This window comes from Nothobranchius furzeri, chromosome 18, assembly GCF_043380555.1.
Source record: "Nothobranchius furzeri strain GRZ-AD chromosome 18, NfurGRZ-RIMD1, whole genome shotgun sequence".
NCBI lineage: Eukaryota > Metazoa > Chordata > Actinopteri > Cyprinodontiformes > Nothobranchiidae > Nothobranchius > Nothobranchius furzeri.
Window position 1 is genome coordinate 18,810,876 of NC_091758.1, and position 25,289 is coordinate 18,836,164.

Below are 25,289 nucleotides of genomic sequence, written 5' to 3' on the forward strand. Positions count from 1 at the left end.
AGCACAGAAAACAGTCAGGACCCCTCATCCCCTGCGAGGCTACCCGGGGTAAACCCCACATACAGGCACCAAGATGGGGGGGGCAACCAGCATGCCCACCCCTGCTTGGCACCTCTCAGTAGGGACAACCCCAGAGTGGTATGTCCAGCCCTCTCAATGAAATTGGCTTCGGAGCCAGAGCCAGAGCCATGCGTCAAGGTGAGTCCGACTATATCTAGTCAGAACCTCTCAGCCTCTCACACCAACTCAGGCTTCTTCCCCACCAGAGAGGTGACAGTACACGTACCGAGAGCTAGCTTTTGTAGCCGAGGATCAGACCTCCAAGGTGCCCAACTTCAGCCACCACCCATTACACATTGCACGCGACCACTTTGGCCCCTCCCACAAGTGGTGAGCCCATGGGAAATTCTCAATATGGAGTCAAGCTGACTGCATGCAGTTACTGTAGCAAAAGGAGTGTTTGGTTGAGGGAAAAATTACCAGAGTAAACAAATACAGTAGCTTATGAATAAATAAGGTGATTCACTCTTAAGTGGGATCTCTGCAGCCGTTAGCTTGACTCCCCTATGAGAGTTTCTCCTAACAGAGATGTTCAGATCAGCTCTTTAACTTAAAAACTAACAAGTTTGTCATAGAAACAGATGTGTGTGTGTGTGTGTGTGTGTGTGTGTGTGTGTGTGTGTGTGTGTGTGTGTGTGTGTGTGTGTGTGTGTGTGTGTGTGTGTGTGTGTGTGTGTGTGTGCGCGTGTGTGCGCACGTGTGTGTGTGTGTGTGTGTGTGTGTGTGTGTGTGTGTGTGTGTGTGTGTGTGTGTGTGTGTGTGTGTGTGTGTGTGTGTGTGTGTGTGTGTGGGATATAAATGACAAGTTTACGAGACTGAGGACTGAGTTAAAGCTACAGACCATTTCTCTTCTTAAACTCGGTTTTCAGTCCAGTGTTTTGTTCGTGGCATCCTTGCTTGTGATTATCTTGTACACGCTCTCTCTGAAGCTGCTGTCAGAGGTTAGCCGTCGAGCCGTTGCCCGCAGTTCCTCCACACTGCCGGCGTCAGCGTTAGCAAACGACCTCGAGTGTTTCACTGCACAGAGACAAAGCCGGGAAGAACAGAACAACCAGAGATTGGTAAAATCATTAGACAGCATGGGATAAACTTCCACTGTTATGCTGACGATACTCAGTTATATCTAGCCATTAACCCTGATTAACCTAATCGGTTAGGTAGATTACAGGCTTGTCCTGAAGACATAAAAAATTGTATGACTCAAAACTTTTAGCTTTTAAATCAAAACAAAACTGAAGTTCTCATCTTTGGACCTGAAATTCAGAAAAGGAAATTGCTTAGTCACAATGAGGTGACTAAGTGAGGTGGTGCTCACTCCTCACCCCTGCCACATGGACCTCAAGGGATAAACCATCAATCCAGCTCAATGGTCAACTTTCCTCGTGGGGTCACACCCATTAGGACAGTGGGAGGGTTAATCTGAATACTGACTACAGAGATTAAAAAGCAAGTCATTTTGCAATTATATCTACTTTTATTTTATTACATTTTTCCCTACTATTGCTAATCCTGACTCTGATCCATCTCTCCAACCAACCATCCATTCATCCATCCATATATCAACCATCCATCCATTTATTCATCCAACAATACATCCATCCATGCATCTAACAATTTGTCTATTTATCCATCTACCATCCAACAATCTATCCATGCATAAATTCATCCCTCCATTCATTCATCATTATCCATCTATCCCTCCCTCATCCATCCATCCATCCATCACTCCATCCATCCATTTATCCATCCATCTGTTTAACAATACATTCATCCATCCACCCAACAATTCAACTATCCATCCGTCATCCATCCAACAATTTATTTGTCCATCCATTCATCCATCCATCCATCATCATCAGTCTATCCATTTACCCATCCATCCAACAGATCAACAGATGATGCCATCTCTACACTGTTCTGGCACACCTGGAACAACATATGTAAGCCTGCTATTTGTGGACTATAGCTCTGCATTCAACAATTTTGACCTTGGCTTTGAGCACAACATCTGCCTCTGGATTCAAGATTTTCTAACAAACCGACCACAGTCTAAGCTAGGTCTCCACCGTTCCTCCTTTGTCCCTCAGCACAGGAACCCCACAAGGCTGTGTGCTGAGTCCCTTCCTGTACTCCCTGTACACACATGACTGTAAGCCCACCCACAACACCAACGCTATCATTACATTTGTTGATGATACAACCGTGGTGGGCCCAATCAGCCAGGGAAATGAGTCAGCGTACAGGGAAGTAGTGGCTGGTGTGCTGGTGTACAGCTAACAACCTGACCCTGAACACCAACGAAACCAAAGAAATCATCATTGGCCCAACAAGTAAAAAGATGAGCACCAGTCACTCACAATAAATGGAGAGCAGGTAGAGAGGGTGTCACAGTTCAAGTTTCTGGGCACAAACTTATCAGAGGACCTCACATGGACACACAACATCAAATGTCTGACAAAGAAGGCACAACAGTGGCTCTACTTCCTGAGGGCTCTCAGGAAGATCAACCTGCCATAAAAACTGCTGGTGTGGTTTTATCACTGCTCCATAGAGAGCATCCTGACCAACAGCATCCTGGTGTGGTACAGCAGCAGCTCTGCTGCCAACAGGAAGGCCCTGCAGAGAGTAATCACAACTGCAGAGAACATAAACATACACCTGCCTGTCCTGGATGACCTCCTCACCACTCGCTGCCTTCGAAAACCCACAAACATCTCAAACCCACCCTGCTAACATCTCTACAAACTTCTTACGACTGATAAATGATGCCGGGCAATGAAAACACACACCACCAGACTGTTAAACCGCTTTTATGCAACAGCCATCACTGAACTCAATTTTGCTGCGGAAAGGTCACACTAACAGGGATGCTGCTGGACATTAGTGCTCTACAACACCTTTACATGAAGCTAGTTAATCCTGATACCTCATGTGACTGTTCAAATTTATATTATGTTGACTTTATATTCATTTTGTAGTTTAGACATGTCCATGTTTACCTCGTTTTTGTTTTCAAGTCACTCATTCTACCTTACATATCATACTGTGTGGAAATCTGACTAATCAAACATTAGTTAATGCAATAGTTCCCTTATAAAAACGTGCAATGCGTATTATTAATAGGGCCGATTATTAGGCACATACACATCCATTGTTTGTTAAATCACATATCATGAAATTTAATGATTTATTATTGACCCTTTGCACGTGATGTCACACCACTCATGTGACCGCCCCCTTCGCTGGCGGTGGTGGTGGGCAGTATAAGGTACACCTGTGCACTACTCATGATGTCAGATCAGCATCTTGATGTGACACACCTGTGAGGTGGGATGGATTATCTCAGCAAAGCACCGGTGCTCACTATCACACATTTAGACTGATTGTGAACATTGTTTGAGAGAAATGGTAATATTGTGTATCTGGAATGAATTTTAGATCTTTAAGTCCATCTCATGAAAAATCGGAGCAGAAACAAAGATGTTGCGTTTATATTTTTGTTGAGTGTAGTTGAAGGAATGCTGGAGGAGTTTTGTTTTTGTTTTGATCGCAAAAAAAATTTCAGGCTCTACTTTTCCCATTGTTTAGTAATCGTGTCGCTCACTGTTTACATGCTTTTGCCGTCCACCATGGTGGACCCACGTGATTAGGTGACGTCGGTGCAAAGGGTCAATACTACAAAATAACGCAAATAATGTATAAAACTAAATTAAAGTTACTTCCGCTAAGCATACTAAGGTTTTTTCATCTGTAGAAACAAAGTTTGATTTTAGAGATACTAACAAATTTACAGTTTCTTTGGCAAAAAAAAATTAATTAAAAGGAAATTCATATCTGTGGTGGTGGTTAAATGATGGAATAATGCCAGTGTAAATTTAAGATCTCGTGGTACATTTCTGTAGTTTAAAAGGATGGTTTTGGAGATATTTCTTTAGGGTTGCAAGAGTTTATAAGTTCTGTTGTAAATCTACTACCACTTATCACTAAATTGTGTATATTTCCCTTCTTTTTCTTTTCTATTTTTTGCTTAAATTGTACAAATTTTATGTGTTGATGGGTAGATTAATTTTTTTAATTAGTTAAAAAGGGCAGGCATAAATACAGGCATTCTGATTTTGCCTTTAAATGTAATTTTGTATTGATTATATTATGTTTTGTTATATTTCTGACTGAATAAATCAAATCAATCAATCAAGTCTCTGCAGGGCTGTGCTCCAAGTTATCTGTCTGAGTTACTCACTCGATACAAAACATCCTGTGCACTTAGTTCATCACAACAAGACTAGTTGCTCTAAGAGTAAAATGCTTAAATCCAGGAGGCAGGGTTTCTCCGTTTTGGCCCCCAAGCTATGGAATGGTCTTCCACTCGCGGTCAGACAAGCTGGTTTTTAAGAGCCGGACGAAGACTCGCTTTTATACGGTGGTGTTCCCTCAGCACGTGGGCTAGCCATTTTTTTTAGATAATTTAGCTCATTTTTATCCAGTTCTATTTTACTTACTTTATATTTTTCTTTTACTGGCATTCTTTGCTCTTATCATCTGATTTATTTGTTTCTATGTCTGTTTTTGTCAGACATTATATGGATGAGATGTGTTTGTACAGCACTTTGGTTCACCTCCTGGCAGTTGGAAAGTGCTATATGAATAAAGATGACGATGATGATATTTGCATTTATATTTTTATATTTCTGCACCTTAAATTGGCTGAATGTGCAAAAGATGTGTGCATGTGTGTGTGTGTGTCTGAGCGAGAGAGAGAGAGAGAGAATGTGCGTGACATCTATTTTAGCCTTATTTTATTTTACTACCTCTTACATGAGCCATCTTTAGTAAGCACAAGTCAATTTTGTTGTACATCGGTGCAATGACAATAAAATGATCTTGAATCTAATCCATCTATCCATCCCTCCATTCATCAACATCCATCTATCCATTTATCTATCCACCTGTTTGATAATCCATCCTTCCATCCGGAAAAAAACATGAACATGCAGCTCCTCGTAGACAGCAAAGACTAATCAAAACTTTGAAATGGTGCACCACGTGTCTGTATCAGGAGCAGCTTTATTTGTAAACCATTTTAAACACCCACAAGCCCAAAGGTATGTACACAAAATAATGAAACCACAAACTTTTCTTTTATACATAAATTACATTTTTTAAGTGTCTAATATGCTTAAATTAGTGCTTTTTGCTGATGACACTACTATTTTTTTGCCCAGCGGAGGATTTAAAATTACTACAAAAATGATAGATTCAGAAAAGACTCCATTAAAAAATGAGCAGGTTGAAATATGCTTTTAGACACTTGATTGAGATTGGACTCATTTCAGAACCTGGTGAAAACCAGAATGTTTGATTATTGCTTTTATTTATGAAACCCCACTCCTCATTGGGACTTACACCAGTGTTGTCTGGAGGCTCTCCGTTGGACTCGGCAGCTCTTAATCCTACGTGCGGCAGCTTTGTGAAGATAAACAGCATTCTTCATTATGGCTGGGAGCTTTGCCTCGATCTCGGCTGCACAGATGCACTCCTCAAAGAACTCTAAGGGAAGACACACCGGGAGGACATGGCGCTTGTTATGCACAAACAGATGAAGATCTGAGCAGATATTCCATTCTACGGGAGGAAACCCAAAGTTGAACCATAGACTGGATCAAACAGTTCTTTTCCACACAATGAGATGATGTAAGGATGTAAACTTGGTTTTACTCACTCCTCAGGTGTGTCACATCCCCTTTCATCTTCTCATCTCTCTCTTTGGTTCGTTCCACTGAGTTCAGACCTTTCTCCAGATCCTGCAATGCCTCCTCAGCCTGCTTCAGCCTCCGCTCCAGCTCCACCCGAGACTCTATCTCCGCCTTGTGACACCAGCATTCAGAAACACTAGATTATCTCTTTGAACAAATATAATAATTACACTTAATCCCAAAAATGTATGTATAGCCACATCTTGGTAATGAAGTATTTGTTAATAGTATTAATAATAATCACACGCTGATGAGGTAGTCTCTAAAAGTTCATCAATTGCAGATGCACACCCAGGGATTATTTTCTATCATAAAAATAAACAAATGCAGGCTGGATCCTGCTCTGTCACCTTGAGCTCGGCCTCGGTCTGCTGCTTGTCCACAGTGAGCTGTGAGAGTGACTGCTGCAGCGTCTGAGCCTGAGTGGAGTAGAATTCCCTCTCCTGCTGCAGACCTTTAGCCCGCTGCTCGTTCTCCTGGAGCCTAGAGAAAAGTAACAGTTTAAGATTAAATCACAACCAACACACGCCATAATTGTCATGATCCTGCCAGGTCCTGACCGCCATGCTACCACCTCATCAGCCTTCATGCATCACACCTGGTCTCCTCATCAAGCTCATGCAACATACCTGCCTCACCAGCTATATATTCCACAGTCAACCACCAGGACTCTGCCAGATTAGTGGACGCTCCTGCTGGTAGATCTTCCAGCCTTTTTCATCCTGCCTGATCATAGCCTCCCGACCTCGTTTTCACACCTGACCCTCGCCAAGAGCTCTGCCTGCCTCCACGATCCTCGCCTGTCTTTAACCACGTCTCTAGCCTGCTCCTTGTACCTGCTTCGTCTCTACCTGGTTCCGACCCGCGCCTGCCTTCTACTCTGCCTTTACCTGAGTTTTACTCCGGTAACACCTCCTCTTAGCTTCAGGCTAATAAAGACTGTTATCTTCACGGGTACTCACGTTCTGGTCATTACAATAATCCTGCAGTTTACAACCCTGAAATAACTCCAAAAATTAGGCTGTACAGAAGCAAAATGATATAAGTATATAGAAGAAAGAAGAAAGATGTCCCTGTTGTATTAATTTGAATGTATGTGAGGCTCTGCTTGTGTGAATGCTTATAAACTCAACAATGATAAACTGTAAGATCAACCCAAAGGCGCAATATGTAAGAAATAAGTAAGAATGACATCATGTGGTCAAATTTGGGTACTGCAGTCATTTTTTTCTAAACAAAAAGTGACTTTCCTGCTACCATTCCATGAGTTTCGTGTCTATTGCCAGTTAGGATCAGCACCAGAAGGTTCTAGATGACGAGCGAAGACGAGTCATACACAGTGAGTTGATAGGTAGACAAATACATAGTTATATCTGGTGTTAGCTCTCTTGTGTGTTTTAAGGCAGTGAGCGCTTACTACACTTTTTACGGTAACATTTCTCCGGTAATGGAGGAAGTGTAGTTGCTAACCGTCTTGCAGTTAGCTTGCTGGTTGCTAACCAGCTGCCAACTGCTTCATTTCTGACAGCCAATCAGTAAGTTGTCTGCTGATGTTTTGCTTTGACTGCATGATCGGTTTCAGTGACCCATTTTAAAAATATTTTTCTGTGATGCTTGTCATGATTTTGCATTTTGCATAAGATTTATGTAGCATCAGCAGCTAAACTGTCCATCTGAGGACAGCTGAGAGGAAGAGGAGACAGCTCGTAAAGTAGAGTGCGTTGGACTGCATGTTTCAGCACTCGCGGCTGAACATTAGTGCAGCACAGTCAATACTAGCAGCCTGTAAAATCCCACTTACCATCAGTGAGCTGTTTTTTTAGATCAATACACATTTCCACTGTTACATCCTCTCCCCATTAACATGGAAGTTCCCCTGGACAGGTCATCATCCCATACAGTCACCAATATAATCCAACGTGCAGCAGGATCATGTAATCCTGTCACCATAAATAGAAATAGTTCCATAATAAATGTGCATGATCTCCTTTTTAAATGACACCCCTCACTTCTCTTCAGCCTGCTCTTTCTCCTTCAGTAGAATCTTCATCTGCTCCTCGATGTGTCGCAGGTCCTGCAGCAGGTCTGGGTCTTCCAGCTCCTCTTCATCCAAAGACGGCTGCAAACTGTCTGTGCCTACGTCCTCTTCCTTTTTCTTTTGTCCTTTCTCCCCCAGTAGTAGAAGCCTTCTCTGTTTAGCTTGGCAGAGCTCCTAAAAGCAAAGTTACACCATCTGGATTACACCTCATTTAATTAATCTAAATGATATTCTGGTAAAAGTTTGACTTATTATCGATTTGTCCTGAGTTGTAATAGTTCTATGGTCAACACCAAACATGTCCATGAAGTTCTTTCTGCTAAATCCCTCTCACATAAAGAGATTTCAGCAGTTTTATTCTTGACATATTCAACAGTTTCCAGAATGAGCCATTTCAGGACTCTGTCACTTTAAGGAAACAAGAGAAAGCTAGGCCACACGCACCCCTCCCCACTCAGGCTGCTATAAGCTGTGAAGCTTAGATTTTCGGGAGGGGCTCAGAGTAGTGCAGCTGCTCTTCCAGCAGCATCTCTTTCTTGCACATGAGAGCCGGTTATTTTCTACTTTCCCTGTTTGTGACATCACAAACGAGGAGTTTTTGAAACGGCTTGTTTTCGGCTCCTAAACCTCAAAACTAAACAGAGACAAAAAAAGGGATGAACAAGGTTTTTTTGTTTGTTTTGTTTTGTTTAGAGTGTTTATAGATGCACTAGAGACCCACACGACAGCACAAAGTATGCAAAAGGTGAATATGTCCCCTTTAAAGCTTAAAATCATGACGGTATTTAGCTAAAAATACAGGAAAGTGGAACAACCAAACACACACAGGCTGAAGCTGATGAAGTGTTAGATGAGATTACCTGAAGTATAAGTATTAGATTGCTGCTTTTGTTTGATTTATTTATCATGTTTTAGATTATTTTTAACATTAAAATGAGATTTTTGTATCAGAAGAAATGTGAGCTTTTGGCTGAACTGGTCAGTTGCAAAGTGTTTAACTTTGATATAAATCATAATTAGAAACAAGGAGTTGTACTTTGTGATCAGTTATTTTGTGTTTTGCTTTAATGCACATATGTGCACTGTGGAAACATTTCTCAAATAAAAGTAGAGATGATAGAAGAGAAGCTTTAAAAATAATAAAAATGTGAATTGATAAAAAAGAATGGTGTGCATTTTGTCTGCAAACAGGAAGGGAACGCTTGTTTTGCCTGAATGTTTGTGTTTGTGCTTCTAGAGAAATATCTCATGAACCACATGATGCAATTAAAAATGAATTCTTGGATTTTCACCTTCAACCGATTCACTCTGGAGTCGGTCCTGTTCAGCGTTCTGAACAGAACTGGTTTTATTTGATCTAATCATATGTTTTATTCTTAAATACCTCGATGGATGTCTGCAGATTGACCGTTAAGCAGCTCAGCTCCTCCTTTTCGCGCGCAACACTTTTCAGTGACAGAGCGGTGCTGTCCATGTCTCTATAAACAGAAGACAAACAAAACCCATGAATTCTCCTGCAGCTTCCTCGGAGAGGCCGAATGAGAAATAAATGACTGTATACAGTTTGATCTGCTCCTGCTCCGCCTTCAGCTCCAGGACCACCTCCTCAAACTTCCTTTTCTCCTCCTCCAGAACCTGGTTCAGACGCTCCAGCTCCTGTAAAAACACACCCTTACTATAGGTGACAACTTTTAAACCAAAGCCTTAAGTACATCGGACTTCTCAGAAAAGAGTGAAAAAGGTTCACACCTCCCGCTGTGCTCTCTGATGACTCAGCTCCTCCGTCTCTTCCATCAGTTTATCTGGAGGACAACATTCTGCTCATATTTACCTTTTTAGTCATGTGATTTACTCAGGTGGCCTTCCTGTTGCATACCCAGGTATTCCTGTTTCTCCTTGGCCAGCTGCAGTCCCTGAGCCTCCAGACTCTCAATCATTGCTTCCCCGAGCTGAGCATTTTTCCAGGTTCTGTCAATTAGATGTAACAACTTAGAAAAATCCCAGAAAGACAATTAGACAAGAGCAAAATTTACACTTTAAAACCCAACTTTATTATTTGAAACAAGCTGTTTAACCGCTTCGCAGGAGAAGAAAGGTCAATCCTCACACTTTTCCTGAATCCTGGAGCATCTCCATCCACTGAACCTGCTCCTCCCCCGTCTCAGCAGCAAGGACAATGGTTCCCTGAGGGATGGACGTATGTCAGCATCCTTGGGTTCATGTTTACTGGTTCGCTTTGATACAGAGTCAAAACTCAGGACCCAAATCACTAAACAAGTGTACTTCTTTGCAAGTGCAAAGCAGAGTTGCTTTCAAACAGAGATATTCTCCTCCTAACAGAACAGACTCTCTATATCCTAGTGAAGTTTCCTCACTTTAAAATGATGGTTTTGTGCAGCATTTTAAGGAAAACTCACCCAAAAACCATCTGATTCAATTCGTTTACCATCTCCTGAGAGCTTGTGGCGTTTGCACCTCAAGGGGAAAAAAAACAGGAGAAGAGGAGCAATCTGCTGTACTGTTGCCTTCACAAAAAGAGGGAAGGTGTGTCAGGAAAATGTGAACTCTGGTGGGAAGTGTTGGGAATACCTTGGTGTTCATGATGACAAACAATCACCTAATTACTTTTTCATGGTGCTTCGTGGTCTTGCAGAGCACGGTAAAATAAAATGGCCTTTTCTGGTTAATGAATGCTGCTTTAACTTCACACAGCCGCTCTCAACCGTCCCCCAAATGGACTAAATAATGGTGTGTTTTGACAGCATTAAACGTATTAATGTCCGTGGACGCGCTTCGGCGCTCATCGGTGATATCACTCACTGCCAAAGCAGTGGCAAATGTTGACGTCTTAGCACAGTCCTGAAAGGGCTGATGTTGCATTAGGACTCATCGGTTGAGAGGACTGAGCCATGGACGCTCCAGGTCACCTTTCTCCCTCCCAGAGATTTCTCAGAACACCTATAGTGGAAACATGGCTAATGGCCGTTGTAGAGCAACTTGTGGATAACTCTAGTGCGAGACTGGTGCAAAAGTCCACTTATTTCAGTAATCCATCTTAGACTGAGAGACCAACTAAAGCAGGGGTCCTCAATTAAAATGGTCCGAGGGCCACTCAAAAGAAAGACCCAGAAGCAAGAGGTCCAGACCGAGGTTTGGATCGCTGGCCGCTCATGGCCCGCGGGCCGCCTACTGAGGACCACTGATCTAAAGGCTCAGGAACCCCATTTAAGGCCTGAAGTTCTCTGTGAGAAATGTTTTGTATCTGCTGTGTTTGTGATGCCAGTGGAACCAGATGCAAAATAAGTGCAAATTATTCAACCTGCTGAACCTGAAGAGGACGTCTCCACCAGCATCGGCGGGGATAAAGGGATCATGTGCAGACAGCAGGCACAGCAGTCTCTTACTGTTTCTGGGCTTCCAAGACTCATTTCCTAATTATCTTATTGTTTTTGACTGTTGGGGACAGTTAGGGAATTATTTAATACCGTCATTGTTTAATTGCAACCATATTATATCAAATGTTTCATTATCTTTCATGTTAATAAATATCTGGATCAAATTTGCATTGTCTGATCACTTTTTAAGCTCAAATTTGTGTCTAACTTCACCACCCTGTGTTACAAAGCTGGCTGGTGTTGAGCAGGAAGAACTCAGTAGCTCTGGAAAAGCCTCTCTTAGAAATGAAGAGACAAGTAGCAGGTTTAAAGAGAGAAGATCACTTCTACAGGAATGGAGCTGTGTGCAGCAGGACGGCGCTCTTACTGTGAAATCTTCCAGGTTGACCACGATGGCAAAGGGCATCCCCATGTCCTCGTTGGCCGACACCACACACCCTCCCAGAGGGATGACGCCCTGAGACGGAAACAAATCCTTTAGACTTTGTGCTTCAACATAATCCCATTCATTAAAAAATAAAAGCATCCAATGTTTGCTCACCTTCGGGTGGATGTTGAAGTACCTGTTGGACTCGAAGCTTTTCTTCTCACTCTCTGCATAGTAGAGCAAGAAGCTGTCTTTGATGACGAAGAATCTTTGTGCCGATGAAGACAGTGAAATCAGCTGTGAGCGACGCTGTCCGACAACCAAACGTTTTATCTAAAACATTTCTACACTCCTCTACAGATCATCCAAGAAAATAAAGAGCATTAACCCAATTTAAATCGTGTTGTATCTGCATAACAACAAACAACTCCAGAAGTCATCAGGTGGGAGGTGAGGGACACCCTGGACAGGTCTCCAGTCAATCACAGGGACAAACAAACCAACCTAGTGATAATTCAGTCTCCAAGGACCCTGACGTATGTTTTTGGTACTTGAGAGAAAACCCACACATGCTAACGCCACACAGAAAGGCTGCAGCTGGGATTCAAACCTGCAACCTTCTCACTGTGAGGCAGCTGTGCTATCAACTGTTCCACCATGCACGATTCATTTTCTTCAGATTAAACCATTTTTTTCTGTTTTTATTGTCATGCTGCTTCCAAACAAAGCTTAAAACTTTATCTTCTTCATAAGCAGCAGTCCAGAGTCTGCCCTCATCCTGGGGTTATTAGGAAGTCAAAAAAAAAACACGAATCATGAGCCGTACAGACATTTCCTGCAGATATGTATCTCCATCTTAAAGCATCTTACTAGAGCAGTTTATTTATTCCTTTATAAACAAAGGGAACACCAGAAGCAGACCACTCTGGTTTTTGAGCGACAGTTTTCAGAGATGCAGCATAAAAAAATACATAAATCTTAGAGATTGTGTCTTTTCCTTACGCTAACAGTTTAACTTTAAACCCAAAGCGAATCAGTAACATTAATAATAATAACTTGATGTGCACATGGATACTGTTATTAACAGGTTATCACAACAGAACATATTAAACAAGAACACCGGTGAAGTCTGAGCTGCTTAAATAAGAGCTAAAGCGAGAGTAGACCCAGGTCAGAGGTCACTACTCATCCTCACCTGCGGGACCACTTGGCCGACGGCCGTCCGAAGGGTCTCTTCCACAGGACGCCGTGCAGCTGCACTTTGGTGCTGATGTCCAACACGTCAGAGTCCGTCTGCTCCATGGACGACCACGGGGACAACAGGGAGTTTCTGGATGAAGAGGAGAACATCCTGCCCAGAATTCCCTCACTCTAGGAGGTGGGGTCAAATATGAAAAAAAAAAATTAAAGTACAGTAAGTCAATAACAATTAGGGGTGGCACACACACAAGGCTGCTGCAGGCAACGCTTCAGTGACATGCAGGAAAAGTAGAAAACAAATCCCGATAACTCAGCAGGCTGGAATGATGCAGCTGCCAATACGCTCCTCATCTGGAGGCAGACTGACTGGACAGGGGAGATGAAAACAGGGGGGGGGGGGGGGGTTGGGGGGGCTTTAGCAATGAGTTACTAAATCTGAAGCCGGTCGATAGAGTCCAGCCAGTAAAAGCTGTGGATTACTGCACTCTGCATCATCCCTCCATTTGTTGCTCCAGAGGTGAATTAAGCAGAGCCTCTGCAGTAAAGGCTGCAGAACGTTCTAGTAGAGAGTCAGGCCAGTGGCCGTGTCGCTTCCACGTCAGATTAAATTACAGGACATGTGTCGGAGTGGACATGCTAAACAGATGTGCTGTGATCACTCAGACCTTCTGACACGCAGCAGCCTGCAGGGAGTCTCACATAGTGATGGCTGCTATCGATCAGCTGGTATAGGCTCATTTAGACTAATGTGTGGTGAACAGTAACTCTTGTTAGGAGGCAGATTTTATTAAAATAACTTCTAGTTTAAATATTATAAAACTACTTTTCACAAACAAGTCCCTTCAAAAGATCTAATTTAACTCTGTGTGGAACAAAAAGTTTAAAGAATATGAATCTTGATCATTTTGAAATTGAAATATAATTTTTTCTTATATTTTAGAATATTATCTGAATTTATGTGCAGGATTATTTGTCCATGTATTTTTGGAAATAAATGTTATTTATTCGTGTGATTTTTTATTTATTTCACTAACCTGCTTCAGTGTGATTGTTAGCTATTCCTTTTCATTTATGGTTTTGATTCATGATCCATTTACAAAACTTCATCTTTTATGAACATTAAACTCAGAGGCTAGTTTTATTTGAATAAAAACAAAAACATTTGTTAATCCAATCAAATGCTTTAGGCTGTTTAGTGCATTTTTTATGTTGGACATGTAAATGCATTAGTTTATGGTCTCTTTTGTCTATTAATGTTATGATCATCTTTAAGAGCATCAGATATGGTTAAATAAAGCTTATGGTTTAAGTGCTAATTATTGTTAACAGGCTGAACATCAGTGAGGATTCTTATGAACGACACATAAGGCTGCTCTTAAAAATAAACCACCTGATCTAGAGTCCCCTCAAAACGAGGCATGTATTTTCTAGCCTAAAACAACCAGTATTTCTTCTTAAATGTGAAAAAAAAAATACAATTTTAAACCAGTTAAACATCTGTTTGCAGCTTTGATCCTGTCCTGCAAAAATTTGAGAAAAATCCAGTTAAAATGTATTTTTGTTGTGAGGAAGTAACCTGGCAGCAGCCAGATCTGTGTGTAGCTCCACCCCGAGTCGAGTCTACATGATCTCTCACGGTTCTCCTGAGTTTGGAAAACTCTAAATCTCGCAAGAATTCATCTTGCAGGGCAAGGTTAGGAGGAAGTGTTTGTATTGGGCCATTCCCATCTGTACCGGGTCGGCCCGGGCCGGGTAGCGTAGGTTGTTTAAGCCCCATTCCCACCTGTACCGGGTCGGCCCGGGCCGGGTAGCATAGGTTGTTTACATATCTGGGTGGCCTGGAATTTTCCCGGGCCAACCAAGGCTCATTCTCGGCCCTCTTCCCGAGGGGTACTGCTTCAGGCCGACCAGGGCCAACACGCCCACTGCTGACAGCAAATGCACACCTTCCATTAGAGCAAGCCTCTGATTGGTGGGTAGAATCAGCCCATTCACACCTTCCATTAGAGCAAGCCTCTGATTGGTGGGTAGAATCAGCCCACATGGGCTTAAGGCAAGGATGTGTGGAATCAACCGGGCCAGGCTGGGGCCGACTGGGGCTACCCGGCCCGGGCCGACCCGGTACAGGTGGGAATGGGGCTTTACATATCTGGGTAGCCTGGTATTTTTCCGGGCCAACCAAGGCTCATTCTCAGCCCTCTTCTCGAGGGGGTCTGCTTCAGACCGAACCAGGGCCAACACACCCACTGCTGACAGCAAATTCACACCTTTCATTAGAGCAAGCCTCTGATAGGTGGGTAGAATCAGCCCACATGGGCTTAAGGCAAGGATGTGTGGAATCAACCGGGCCAGGCTGGGGCCGACTGGAGCTACCCGGCCCGGGCCGACACGGTACAGATGGGAATGGCCCTTATGATGCAAGCATGAGGTCAGATGTGAGCAGATTCTCGCGTGTCCTAATGGTGCAGCCCCTTTTCTGAGACATCTCTGGATCACCCATGTCCACTTCATACTGTTGTACAAGTTATTTCACACCAGTTTTGTTTTTATTATTGCTGTTTTGATCAGTCAGAGTGGGATTGTTTAGAAAATCAGAACGACGGTGGTCTTCCCATTTAGTTTTATGTTTGTTCTCCTGAGCTGATGGTCCCTAACAGTTTCCACTCTCGCCTCTAGGAGGCAGAGCCACGCTGCACTGCTGAAACAAACCCCCACCTCTTCAAACCTCAATCACTTATGTACAGATTGTTCTCATGAGTTCATTTACAGTAACTTTACAGGAAAGAAAGGACAGAGATAACATCCCACCACGAAACCAGGAAAAGAAAAGTGACTGATTAACTGACGGAGGCGGGCTCTGGTTTTTACAGCTATTTCAAGACTTAGATGGAACGAACTCCAGCTGGTTGGTCCAAGGCCGTCCTGTCCCCTTCCATCTCTCACTTCTTCATATGGCACTCTGAAGTCACTTAGAGAAATTTACACGACAATAAAAAAATCTGAACTTGACTGCTTCTGCACATACAAACCTGACCTTGACTAAAGCTCACTGTGCAACTGCCACCTAGTGAACTAAAACCAGCGCTGCACCAGGTGTGAGAAAGCAACAGTCTGCTTTGATCTACATGGACTGAATGAAAAAGCTCCATCTCTTACAAAAGGATTCAGATGGAGTAAACGCACACGCAGGTATATCATGTCAAAACATCACGTTGTCTCATGGTTGTCACAGCTCAGTTCCCACCAACGCCACTCATCAAGTCTCATGATGTCTCTGAGAAGATCCATCTGGTCCACTAGCAGACAAATAATCAACATTAAAAACTGCAGCGTTTCACGTCTCTGCATCAGCTTTTTTCCTGTACACCCGTCTTTAAGACTCTTCTGTGGTTTTAATGATGGTGACCGATAGACAGCACCAGGGGAATGAGGCAGCCCAGAACCAGAGACCCCACTTCCACCTTGCTCAGCCCCATCCCTCCATTCCCTCCAGAAGAAGCGTGGCTGTGGCCCATCCCCCCCACCTCAGGGAGAACATGGACCGTGGCCACATAGAGGAAGGTGCCGGCGGAGAAAAGCATGGCGACACCGGTGGCGTTGACGTTGGACAGGGCCTCTTTGCTACTCTGGAAAGGAAGACGGACAGAAACGGAGTGAAGATGAACAACAGGCAGGAAAACCTTGGCTGAAAAAGTCTGATTCATTTAATTAAGACTTACTTGAACAAATCAAAGTTCATATCACATCTTAGCTTTATAGTGATCTTTAAAATCAAGCAGAATTAAGAGGTGGTTTTAGGCTACAGCTCTCACCTGACTGAGACCTAAAAACGTGATCATGGAGAGGACAGGAGCAGCTAAGGCGAAGATGAGGAGGTGTTTGCGAATGCGGTTCCTCTCAAGACCGGCGTGCATCAGGAACGATACCAGACCGAACGCTGCTGGGGCCTGCAGATAGATCAGCAAGCGTTGACCGTCTGTTCATCCGAGCTGCTGATTCTGATAAATAAGTGGACACTTATAGCCGTGTAACTATACAGCACCAAGTCATTCTTACCTTATGCAGCATAATGGCTACAAACACGATGAGCTGAACGCTGGTTTGAGACGTGGAGGCAGCAGCTCCCAGAGCCACTCCATCAGCTGGAAATCAAATCATTTCATCATAAAAAAGTTTACGTGTTAATGTATACACTCACTGGCCACTTTACTGGGTACACCTGTACAACTGCTCGTTAATACAAATTACTGTCAGCCAATCACATGGTGTCAACTCACTGCATTTACCCCAAAATTCCACTATCTCCGCTCCGGCACGAACTCCGCAGCAAAAACGGTCCCGTTGTAGTCAATCGGAGCTGTTCCACTACTGCGGCCGCCGTTCCGCCATCCGGCAAAAATAGGATCGATTCCATTTTTGCCGGACGTCGGAGCACCTCCGCAGTCAATGGACAGGAATCACAACCGCCCAACAGGAAAGGGAGCAAGCACAGCTTCCGTTATTTCACAATAAATCGATAAACAAAAAGTGTTTTTTGTTTCATATGCACAGGTTTAACAACTTTTAACAACTATCAATGGCGGCTGAAGTTTAAATGCACAAAAATAAGCCATAAATACAGTTTCCACTATCAAAGTAGGCACACATTGTTGATCCAAACACTGCTGATCTCTCAACACAAATGATGGGCAGATTAAACAGTTCATTTCGATGCTTCTCCCACACAACGGATGTTTGGATCTAACTTCCGCATTTATTGCTCGGACTGTATTGCAAGATCTCGAAAATCCTGTGCATGCCTGTTTGCGCACCTCAGGTCTCCGCACCGGAGCGGAGCCGTTGTAGAGCGGGTACCAGTATAATTTGAGTTCGGAGGCCAGCGGCAGCGGAAAGCGGGGGCAGGGCGGAGATAGTGGAATTTTGGGGTTAGGCATGGTCAAAACGATCCGCTGCAGCTCAAACCGAGCTTCAGAACGGAGAAGAAAGGTGGTTTAAGTGACTTTGAATGTGGCATGGTTGTTGGTGCCAGACGGGCTGGTCTGAGTATTTCAGAAACTGCTGATCTTCTGCGATTGTCACACACAACCATCTCTTGGGTTTACAGTGAATGGTGGGGAAAAGGGAAAACATCCAGTGAGCGGCAGTTCTGCGGGCGAAAATGCCTTGTTGATTTAAGAGGTCAGAGGAGAATGGCCACTAATCGATCATCGTTGCAACGCCACAGCCGACCCGAGTATTGTTATGACCAGAGTGTGGCCATCTTCCGATACTTCCAGCAGGACAATGCACCATGTCATAGAGCTCCAATCATCTCAGACTGGTTTCTTGAATATGACAATGAGTTCACTCTACTCAAATGTAGGGATGCACAATATATCAGCATCAGTATCGGCCGATATTAGCCACTTTTTAACATATCAGTATCGGTCCGATAAATAAAACTGGCCCAATATTAACAACCAATATTTTTCCATCTTGTTTCCATTTGTTTATGTGTCCGAGGGTGAGGGGGTGATGCGTATTTGTTTAGTCATGTGACAGTAATTGTAATCATCTCAGATGCATAAATGTGTGTGGTGTGTGTACATAACACAAATTCAGCTTTAATATTATTCATTCTATATAAAATCTGCTGATTTTAGAAGCATTAATGTCAGTTTATCAGTATCAGCAAATATTGGTTATCGGCCATAACAGTGATATTAACAGCTGTATCGGCCCAAAAATGTCATATCGGTGCATCACTACTCAAATAGCCTCCATAGAGCTCCGGGAGTTGACGTCACTTCTCCCGGCATGCAACAGTTCAAATCGAAACGGCGCCATATTGGCATGCAGAAGCCGGCAGCTGGACTATTTGTTATTGTCAGAAAACTCAATCAAACGGGAAATATGGTAGATTCCTGTTGTGCTCCAGGATGCAGAACAGACGCGGACGACATAAGGAATGAGCCATCTACAGGATTCCCCAAGATCCGGAGCGCCGCAAACGTTGGATCATTGTAATAAAACGCGCTAGTGACCGGGCTGAAATGAAGCTGTGGGACCCCGAGAGTAAAGGTTTTCGCTTATGCAGCGACCGCTTCATATCAGGTACTTAAACCAACGTTTCCTCAACTGTGTACGGTATTTATTTAATTACTTTTATTATGATTCTTAGTGGGCTTCCTAAACTTATTTTGGCGTGGCTTTTTCTGTCTTATTACTCATAGCAGCAAGTAAACGTCACGTAAAACGTTGCCTCGTGAGTTCTGCGTGCTGCCGTTTCTGTGTTTAATGATCACAGCAATTAACCGGCTAAGCTGTATTTAATTTTGAAGCAATGGTTGATCAATTGTCAGATCACACATAAAAAGCACTTTGGATTGCTATTATCTGTCTCACCGAGACTACTTACGTGTAAATCTGTTATTTGTCCGTCCATCCATCCATGTTCATCCGCGTATCTGGAATCGGGTTGCGGGGGCAGTAGCGTGACTTCCCTCTCCCCAGCCGCCGGAGCCAGCTCCTCCGGGTAAATCCCATGGGGTTCCCCGGCCAGGTCCGGTGTTGTGCCGGTAAGAAGCCCGCTCCAACAGCTTCTGGCGTTTTTAAAAAGTATCCCAGGGGCACGGTAAGGGTCGGAGATGTTCAGTCTATTTAATTTCTGACTATATAAAACGATTTCTTCTGTTTTAAAGTGTGAAGTAAACTCCGACGAAGTAAAATCCAAGCGGATCCCGTTCATGTTCATGGTTACATCCGTGTCTGTTTACCTTTTTTGCATGCCAAAATGGCGTCCACTAACTGAGAGTCACGTGGGGTCCGGAGCTCTATAGTTACCAGATCTCAATCCAATCGAGAACCTTTGGGATGTGGTGGAATGGGAGACTCATCATGGATGTGCAGCTGACAAATCTACAGCACCTGCGTGCTGCTTTCATGTCAATATGGACCAGCATCTCTGAGGAATGTCTCCAGTACCTTGCTGAATCTTTGCCATGAAGGATTAAGGCAGTTCTGAAGGCAAAAGGGCATCCAACCCATATTAGCAAAGTGTACCCAATAAAGTGGTCAGTGAGTGTCGTTTTTCTAAGCCAATTTGTTTCCAGAAGCCGGTGCCTGTTGAGGGTCTGACTTACCAGCAGCATGGACCACCAGACCCAGAGTGGTGGTGATCTTTGAGCTGGCGACTCTCGCCGACTCGGGATCTAAATGAGATGAAGATGATGTCAAGAGTTCTGCATTAAAATCAGAGGTGAAACACAAACTGACTGATGTAAATGTTAAAGCTGCATCTCTGCTGTATCTGTGACGTCTGATGAACAGAAAAACACCAGCACTGAAAAACCTGCGTTGAATAAATGTATCAATTATGATAAAATAAAAACATTAAGAAAAATATTCTTTGCTTTAAAATAAATCGTTGTTATAGTCGTTTTTTTCTTCAAAAATGCATTTACACGGATATTTTTATGACATTTTCTGGTTCAATTTGCCTTCGCTGTTCAGGTGGCAGTAGGTGGGATTGGGGGCGGAGCTACAGAGAGCCTAAGGCAGGACTATTCAATTCTGGGCCTCGAGAGCCGGTATCAAGCACGTTTTAGTGGTTTCTCTGCTCCAACGCACTAGATTCAGTGGTTGAATCACCTGTGCAGCAGCTCATCAGGCTCTGCAGAAGCCTGTTAATCACCTACTGATTGAAATCAGGTGAGCTGCAGCGGGTTAAAACCAAAACGTGCTGGATACCGGCCCTCGAGATCCAGAAATGTGGAACTCACTGCCTGTTACAGTTAGGCAGTCTCGTGTAAAGACCCACTTTTATGTCTTGGCTTTCAGACTCATTTTATCGTTTTACTGATTTTATTGTTGTGTTTTATCTACTGTTCCTATTGTTTGTATCCGTTATTGGTGCCTTGTTTAGATTCTCATTGCTTTTGCCTTTTTTGTTTTATTTGATCGTGCCTGTTCAGCACTTTGGTCAGCTCTCACCTGTATTTTAAATTGTGCTAGAGACATAAAGTTGGTATGGTATGCTATGGAACTGAATAGCCCTGGCCTAAGGAAATGACTGTTGTACTTTATCATTAGGACTCTTCCTGGCCTGTCACGGTGATCAGGTTAAAATACCTAATTCATCATTAATGGACGAGTATCTGGTTTCTGTAGCTTGTTTCTAGTGATAATGGTTAAATTACTGCCGCTTTTACCACGACTCATTTCTAGCAGCCGATTGGATATTTGGACTCAACTCAAAAGCTCAAACTGCCTTTTAGTTCAAATGTTTGTCTTCAGTATCTGTAGCCTTGAAACGAATACACTTTAAACACTTCCCTGCTCCTCCTCAGGAACACACCGGCTAATATTGTTTCCCTTGTAGTTTTTCAATCGACGTTTTTGATCATCAGCTTTTTTACTTTTATTGCCCTTCCATATTTTACCCTTAATTCAAGTTTTATTTTTTATTCCAACTTTTATCTTCATAAAAGAAAGTTTGGTTTTCTCTGGGTTTTCGGCTGAAACGTCCTGCTAACAGGTGGGTCTCCAACTCATTTGAACTTATTTTGGTTTTCCTAGACTCGCTCAACCCAAAAATAAAAGCTGCCTCCACATCTCGTCTTTTTTATTTTGTTACAAATCTGACCTTCAGTGTTGTGAACATGAGAACTGCCGATCTGGTCCACCAGCAGCATAAAAACAAAACCGAGGACCAAAGAGACACCGATGTAAGCATGGAGCTCCTCGTGGCCGTGCTCGTGTTTCCCGGTCGCGTCGAGAACCGATTCAGCTTCCACTTTTGACTCAGAGGCTTCCACAACTCCAGCCTGAACGTGACTGTGGTGTCCTAAAATAACCAGGAGAAAAATACACATCGAGAGGAGCAACAGATGAAAATACATAAACAATGAGACAAAATTATCCAGATGTGTGTGGATGCTTAGAACAAAAGCCTAAATAAAAGATCTGCTTCAGACAGTCCAACACCACCAGTCTAATGGGATTCAAAAGGACTGTTTAGCTTCAACTCAGTAGAAAAAACAACTAAATCTATAGATCAAAAAGGGAAGCCTGATTGTGTAATTAGAAAATTTACATCCAAAAATGGATTAAGAATTACGAATAAAAAATAAATTAATAAATAATTTCCTCTAATAGATCTCTTCTCTATAATAAAACCCAGATTTAGCCTCCATAAATATTATTTTAGAGCAACAAAGGGTACAGCAAACCAACCCCAAACCCGTTTACCTGGTGTAAAAGCAACAAACCACACCTTAAAGCAGCTGATCCAATACAAATATGAGAGGGTTCCAAGAACAATACGTATAAATATCATTTTACAGGCAACAGGCCGTCAAATGTTCCAACGGAAAGACTCAGGAACCAAACGGTTTGAGCTAAACACACGGCCCGTTACAGCCTAAAAATGGGTCTAACCACAGTGAAAGTATTTTTGAAACTTTCTCCCAACTTACACAAAACAGTGATTTCTGTTTACATTTGTGTAGAAGGTTAAGTACGCCCCCCATTGCATCAGCAGTCCGTTTCCTCCTCAAACAGCAGCTGTTTGGGCAGAAATCAGTGGATATGCAAGTCTTCTACACAGAATCAATATTACTTTCAGGTTTTCCCTCAGAAAATGAGTGAAGCCTGGCGGATTTGGCCGTCGGGGGGGCAGTGGGGGGTTCGCGCGCTCCGTCCCACAGCGCTCCTCCGTGAGAGCGGGGGTGGAGGGGTTGCACACGTTCTGCTCGTTCTGCTGCGACCAGTATCAGCTGATGGAGGGCTCTAGTTTTGTTGCGCCGTTCTCATCACTGGACACGGTAGGGTCAGGGAGGGGGGCGGGGCATAAAGCTTAGCCTGGCGGGTGCCCAAGCAAAGCCTGGTGGGCCGCCAGGCTTATAAAGCGCTGGGGGAAACCCTGACTTTTTTCATCAGCTGTTTGATTTTAAACAATGGAACTTGTTATTTTCTGATAACAAAAATCTAAGTAAACATTCACACATTAAAGACAAAGTCACCCCCTACCAGAGTCTTACTCTACCCACAACCTCCTGTTTGAAAAATGCACCAAAAGGAGGGATTGTTTTTAATTCTCTAATTAAAAGGAGAAAAAGTTTTAAATTATTTTTGTTTGTGTTACAAAATGCAAACACGTGGCTGTCCCACATGGCTGTTGCACATCTTCTGGGCTGCAAAGAGTAACATTTACCAAGATCTGACCACAATGCCATGCAGCTACATGTTTAGAGTATGTCAAGTGTACACTAAGGAATAAACATACCTACTTTGGTCTTTTTTTCTAAGTCCTTTCAACTTGTCCTTGTTTGAGATGTTCCCAGGTTCAGGGTCAGCACTACCAGATCTTTGTAAACAAAGATCCTGAGCAGTGACCTCGGGCAGAAGTTGCACGTTTAGATAAGTTTAATCAAAGAAATGGCTTTAACGATAGTTCTGAGCTCTTGAAGTGTGCTTCAGTGGAAAGGTTATGAATAACTAAAACACTACTGAAGTCAGCTCTGTGAACAACTACAGTTAGGAGAAATGGAGATCAAGTCTGAGTGGGGTCTGTTAGTGTTTCTGTTGCCTTACAACAACAGTCACAGAAATCTCATGCAAATGTTGCTTTATAAAAGTTTACACCATCAAATTATTTACATCGACTTCTGTGTAGTAATGGTAGCACATCTGGATGCAATTATCTTGCCAGGAAATTTATAAAATGTGAAATGTATGTCAGTTTTAATGACATAAAGTAGTATTTGTTTAAACAGCTACATAATTTCAGGACTAGATTTGGTTTGAGACGCTGTAAAAGGAATCATCATGTTTAGATAGCCTTTTCTGTTGGACCAGAGCTAATCCATTTATGCAAACTGAATTAATCTGAAAAAACAACAAACAACAGATGTTAACGAGTCCACAAAAACCACTTCAAAATATCTGAACCATCACGTCAAATCCTTTGTGTTTTTACTCCACTTTTTAACTGAGGCTTTGACCTACACACTAGCAAAACTTAAGGCAGTTAAATGGGTTGGAGTAAAAAAAAAATCATTAAGCTCAAAACTCAGATGTTAAAGGCGCAATACGTAAGAATGAAGAATGACATCTTGTGGTCAAATTTGGGTACTGCGGTCAATTTTCTCTAAACAAAATGTGACATTCTCACTGCCGCTCTGAGTTTCATGGCTGTTGCCACTTACTGATCAGCACCAGAAGATTCTAGATGACAAGCGAAGGCGAGTCATACACGGTAAACTGATATGTGCTAAAACTCTTGAGTGTTTTATGGTAGGGAGCGCGTACAACACTTATTATGGTAGCAAGCCTCTAGCATCAGTTGCTCACAGTATTGCCTCACAGTTCTGAATGACTGAATGGAAGTAAAATGCCACAATTGACTCATCACTTCACACAGACATACATTTCACTGTAATATCGGTGCACTGTTTCCAAAGGAGATAATGAAGTGTTGAAGCTTATTTAGTTCTAGCAATTGTATCCATTCAGTTTCTGCCAAGATATCTCAAGAATGAGCAGTTTTCTTAGTCTATTTAATTAGATGTGTAATTTTATTGTTTATAAATGAATGAACTTAGATTTGATTGGATTAACAAAGTGGCTGCCTTAATATAAATAAGTTAAATGAGCAGGTATTTTTATTCTCTAGTATTTAATTGTAATAAAAATCAGTCAGAATCCAAAAACTTCTAACATGTTAGATGTGTCTAAAGGAGGTTCTGTAATGAATGTAGGAAGGCAGAAGAAGTGGGAATAAGAACTTTTCTGAGTGACTTACCTTCTAGGATTTCTTCATAAAGTGCGTGGACTCCTTCAGGAATAATTACAGCGAGTGCAGTCCCACAAAGCAGACCTGCTCCCAGCACAGTGACCAACTTCAATCTCTCCTAAATAAAGCCACAAACAAAAGCTTCAACACAAAACACCGACAGCATCATCAGATTTTCTCAAACTGAACTAGGAAGTAGGCTGGAGTTAGCTTGTTCTAACTTACCTCGGAGAAGTTGAAGGCTAAAGGTATTGTCCCGGCCACATAACACCCCACCAACATCGCAAGAGACAGCAGGCTAATCGAACTAAAATCATCCATAACTGTGGCTGTAACTACAACTGCTACACCTGAAGCATCAAACCCAAACTCCACCTACACTTTTCACTGATCTGGAGACCGCTGGGATAACCACCATGCCCTAAAAACACTGAAGTCTGGCAATTATTTAACAGACGTCACGACTCACGACCCTCCTCCTGGACCAGTTCGGTCTGCTTCCAAACATCCACGTTAACTGAAAACGCTGCAGCTTTTGGCCTCGATAGCACCGTTAAGCTAACTAGCTTCCGTATTTATCCGCCTCTCGGTCTTTATTCAACAATAACACACCCGTTTAACATATAAACAGCATTTATTAAACTATACACGGCGGATTGGAACGATTTAACTGTGGAAAAAAAATATTGCAACCCCCGACTTC

At 42.8% G+C, this 25,289-nt stretch overlaps 2 protein-coding genes across 3 annotated transcripts; both read right to left on the reverse strand.

Moving 5' to 3' along the window:
• Positions 1-800: 800 nt before the first annotated feature.
• Positions 801-13,080, reverse strand: plekhd1 (pleckstrin homology domain containing, family D (with coiled-coil domains) member 1). 2 transcript variants are annotated; one of them, XM_015969448.3, is made up of 13 exons: positions 12,809-13,080; positions 11,788-11,881; positions 11,614-11,703; positions 9,959-10,035; positions 9,728-9,819; positions 9,601-9,653; positions 9,413-9,507; positions 9,236-9,329; positions 7,823-8,025; positions 6,164-6,296; positions 5,780-5,924; positions 5,464-5,607; positions 801-1,077 (listed from the first exon to the last, which is right to left on the reverse strand). In XM_015969448.3, exons 1-13 carry the CDS (start codon positions 12,961-12,963, stop codon positions 926-928), a joined length of 1,527 nt encoding a protein of 508 aa, XP_015824934.3. In that variant the 5' UTR covers positions 12,964-13,080; the 3' UTR covers positions 801-925. The 2 variants fall into 2 exon arrangements, with proteins under 2 accessions (XP_015824934.3, XP_070403141.1); XM_070547040.1 differs by having other exon boundaries at positions 9,961-10,035; positions 11,788-11,922; positions 12,809-12,929.
• A 2,896-nt stretch (positions 13,081-15,976) lies between these two features.
• On the reverse strand, positions 15,977-25,126 carry slc39a9 (solute carrier family 39 member 9). Its single transcript, XM_015969451.3, has 7 exons — positions 24,812-25,126; positions 24,596-24,704; positions 21,437-21,637; positions 19,935-20,003; positions 16,870-16,955; positions 16,626-16,760; positions 15,977-16,439 (listed from the first exon to the last, which is right to left on the reverse strand). The coding sequence occupies exons 1-7, from the start codon at positions 24,905-24,907 to the stop codon at positions 16,206-16,208; spliced, it is 930 nt and encodes a 309-aa protein (XP_015824937.1). The 5' UTR covers positions 24,908-25,126; the 3' UTR covers positions 15,977-16,205.
• Between the last annotated feature and the right edge of the window lie 163 nt (positions 25,127-25,289).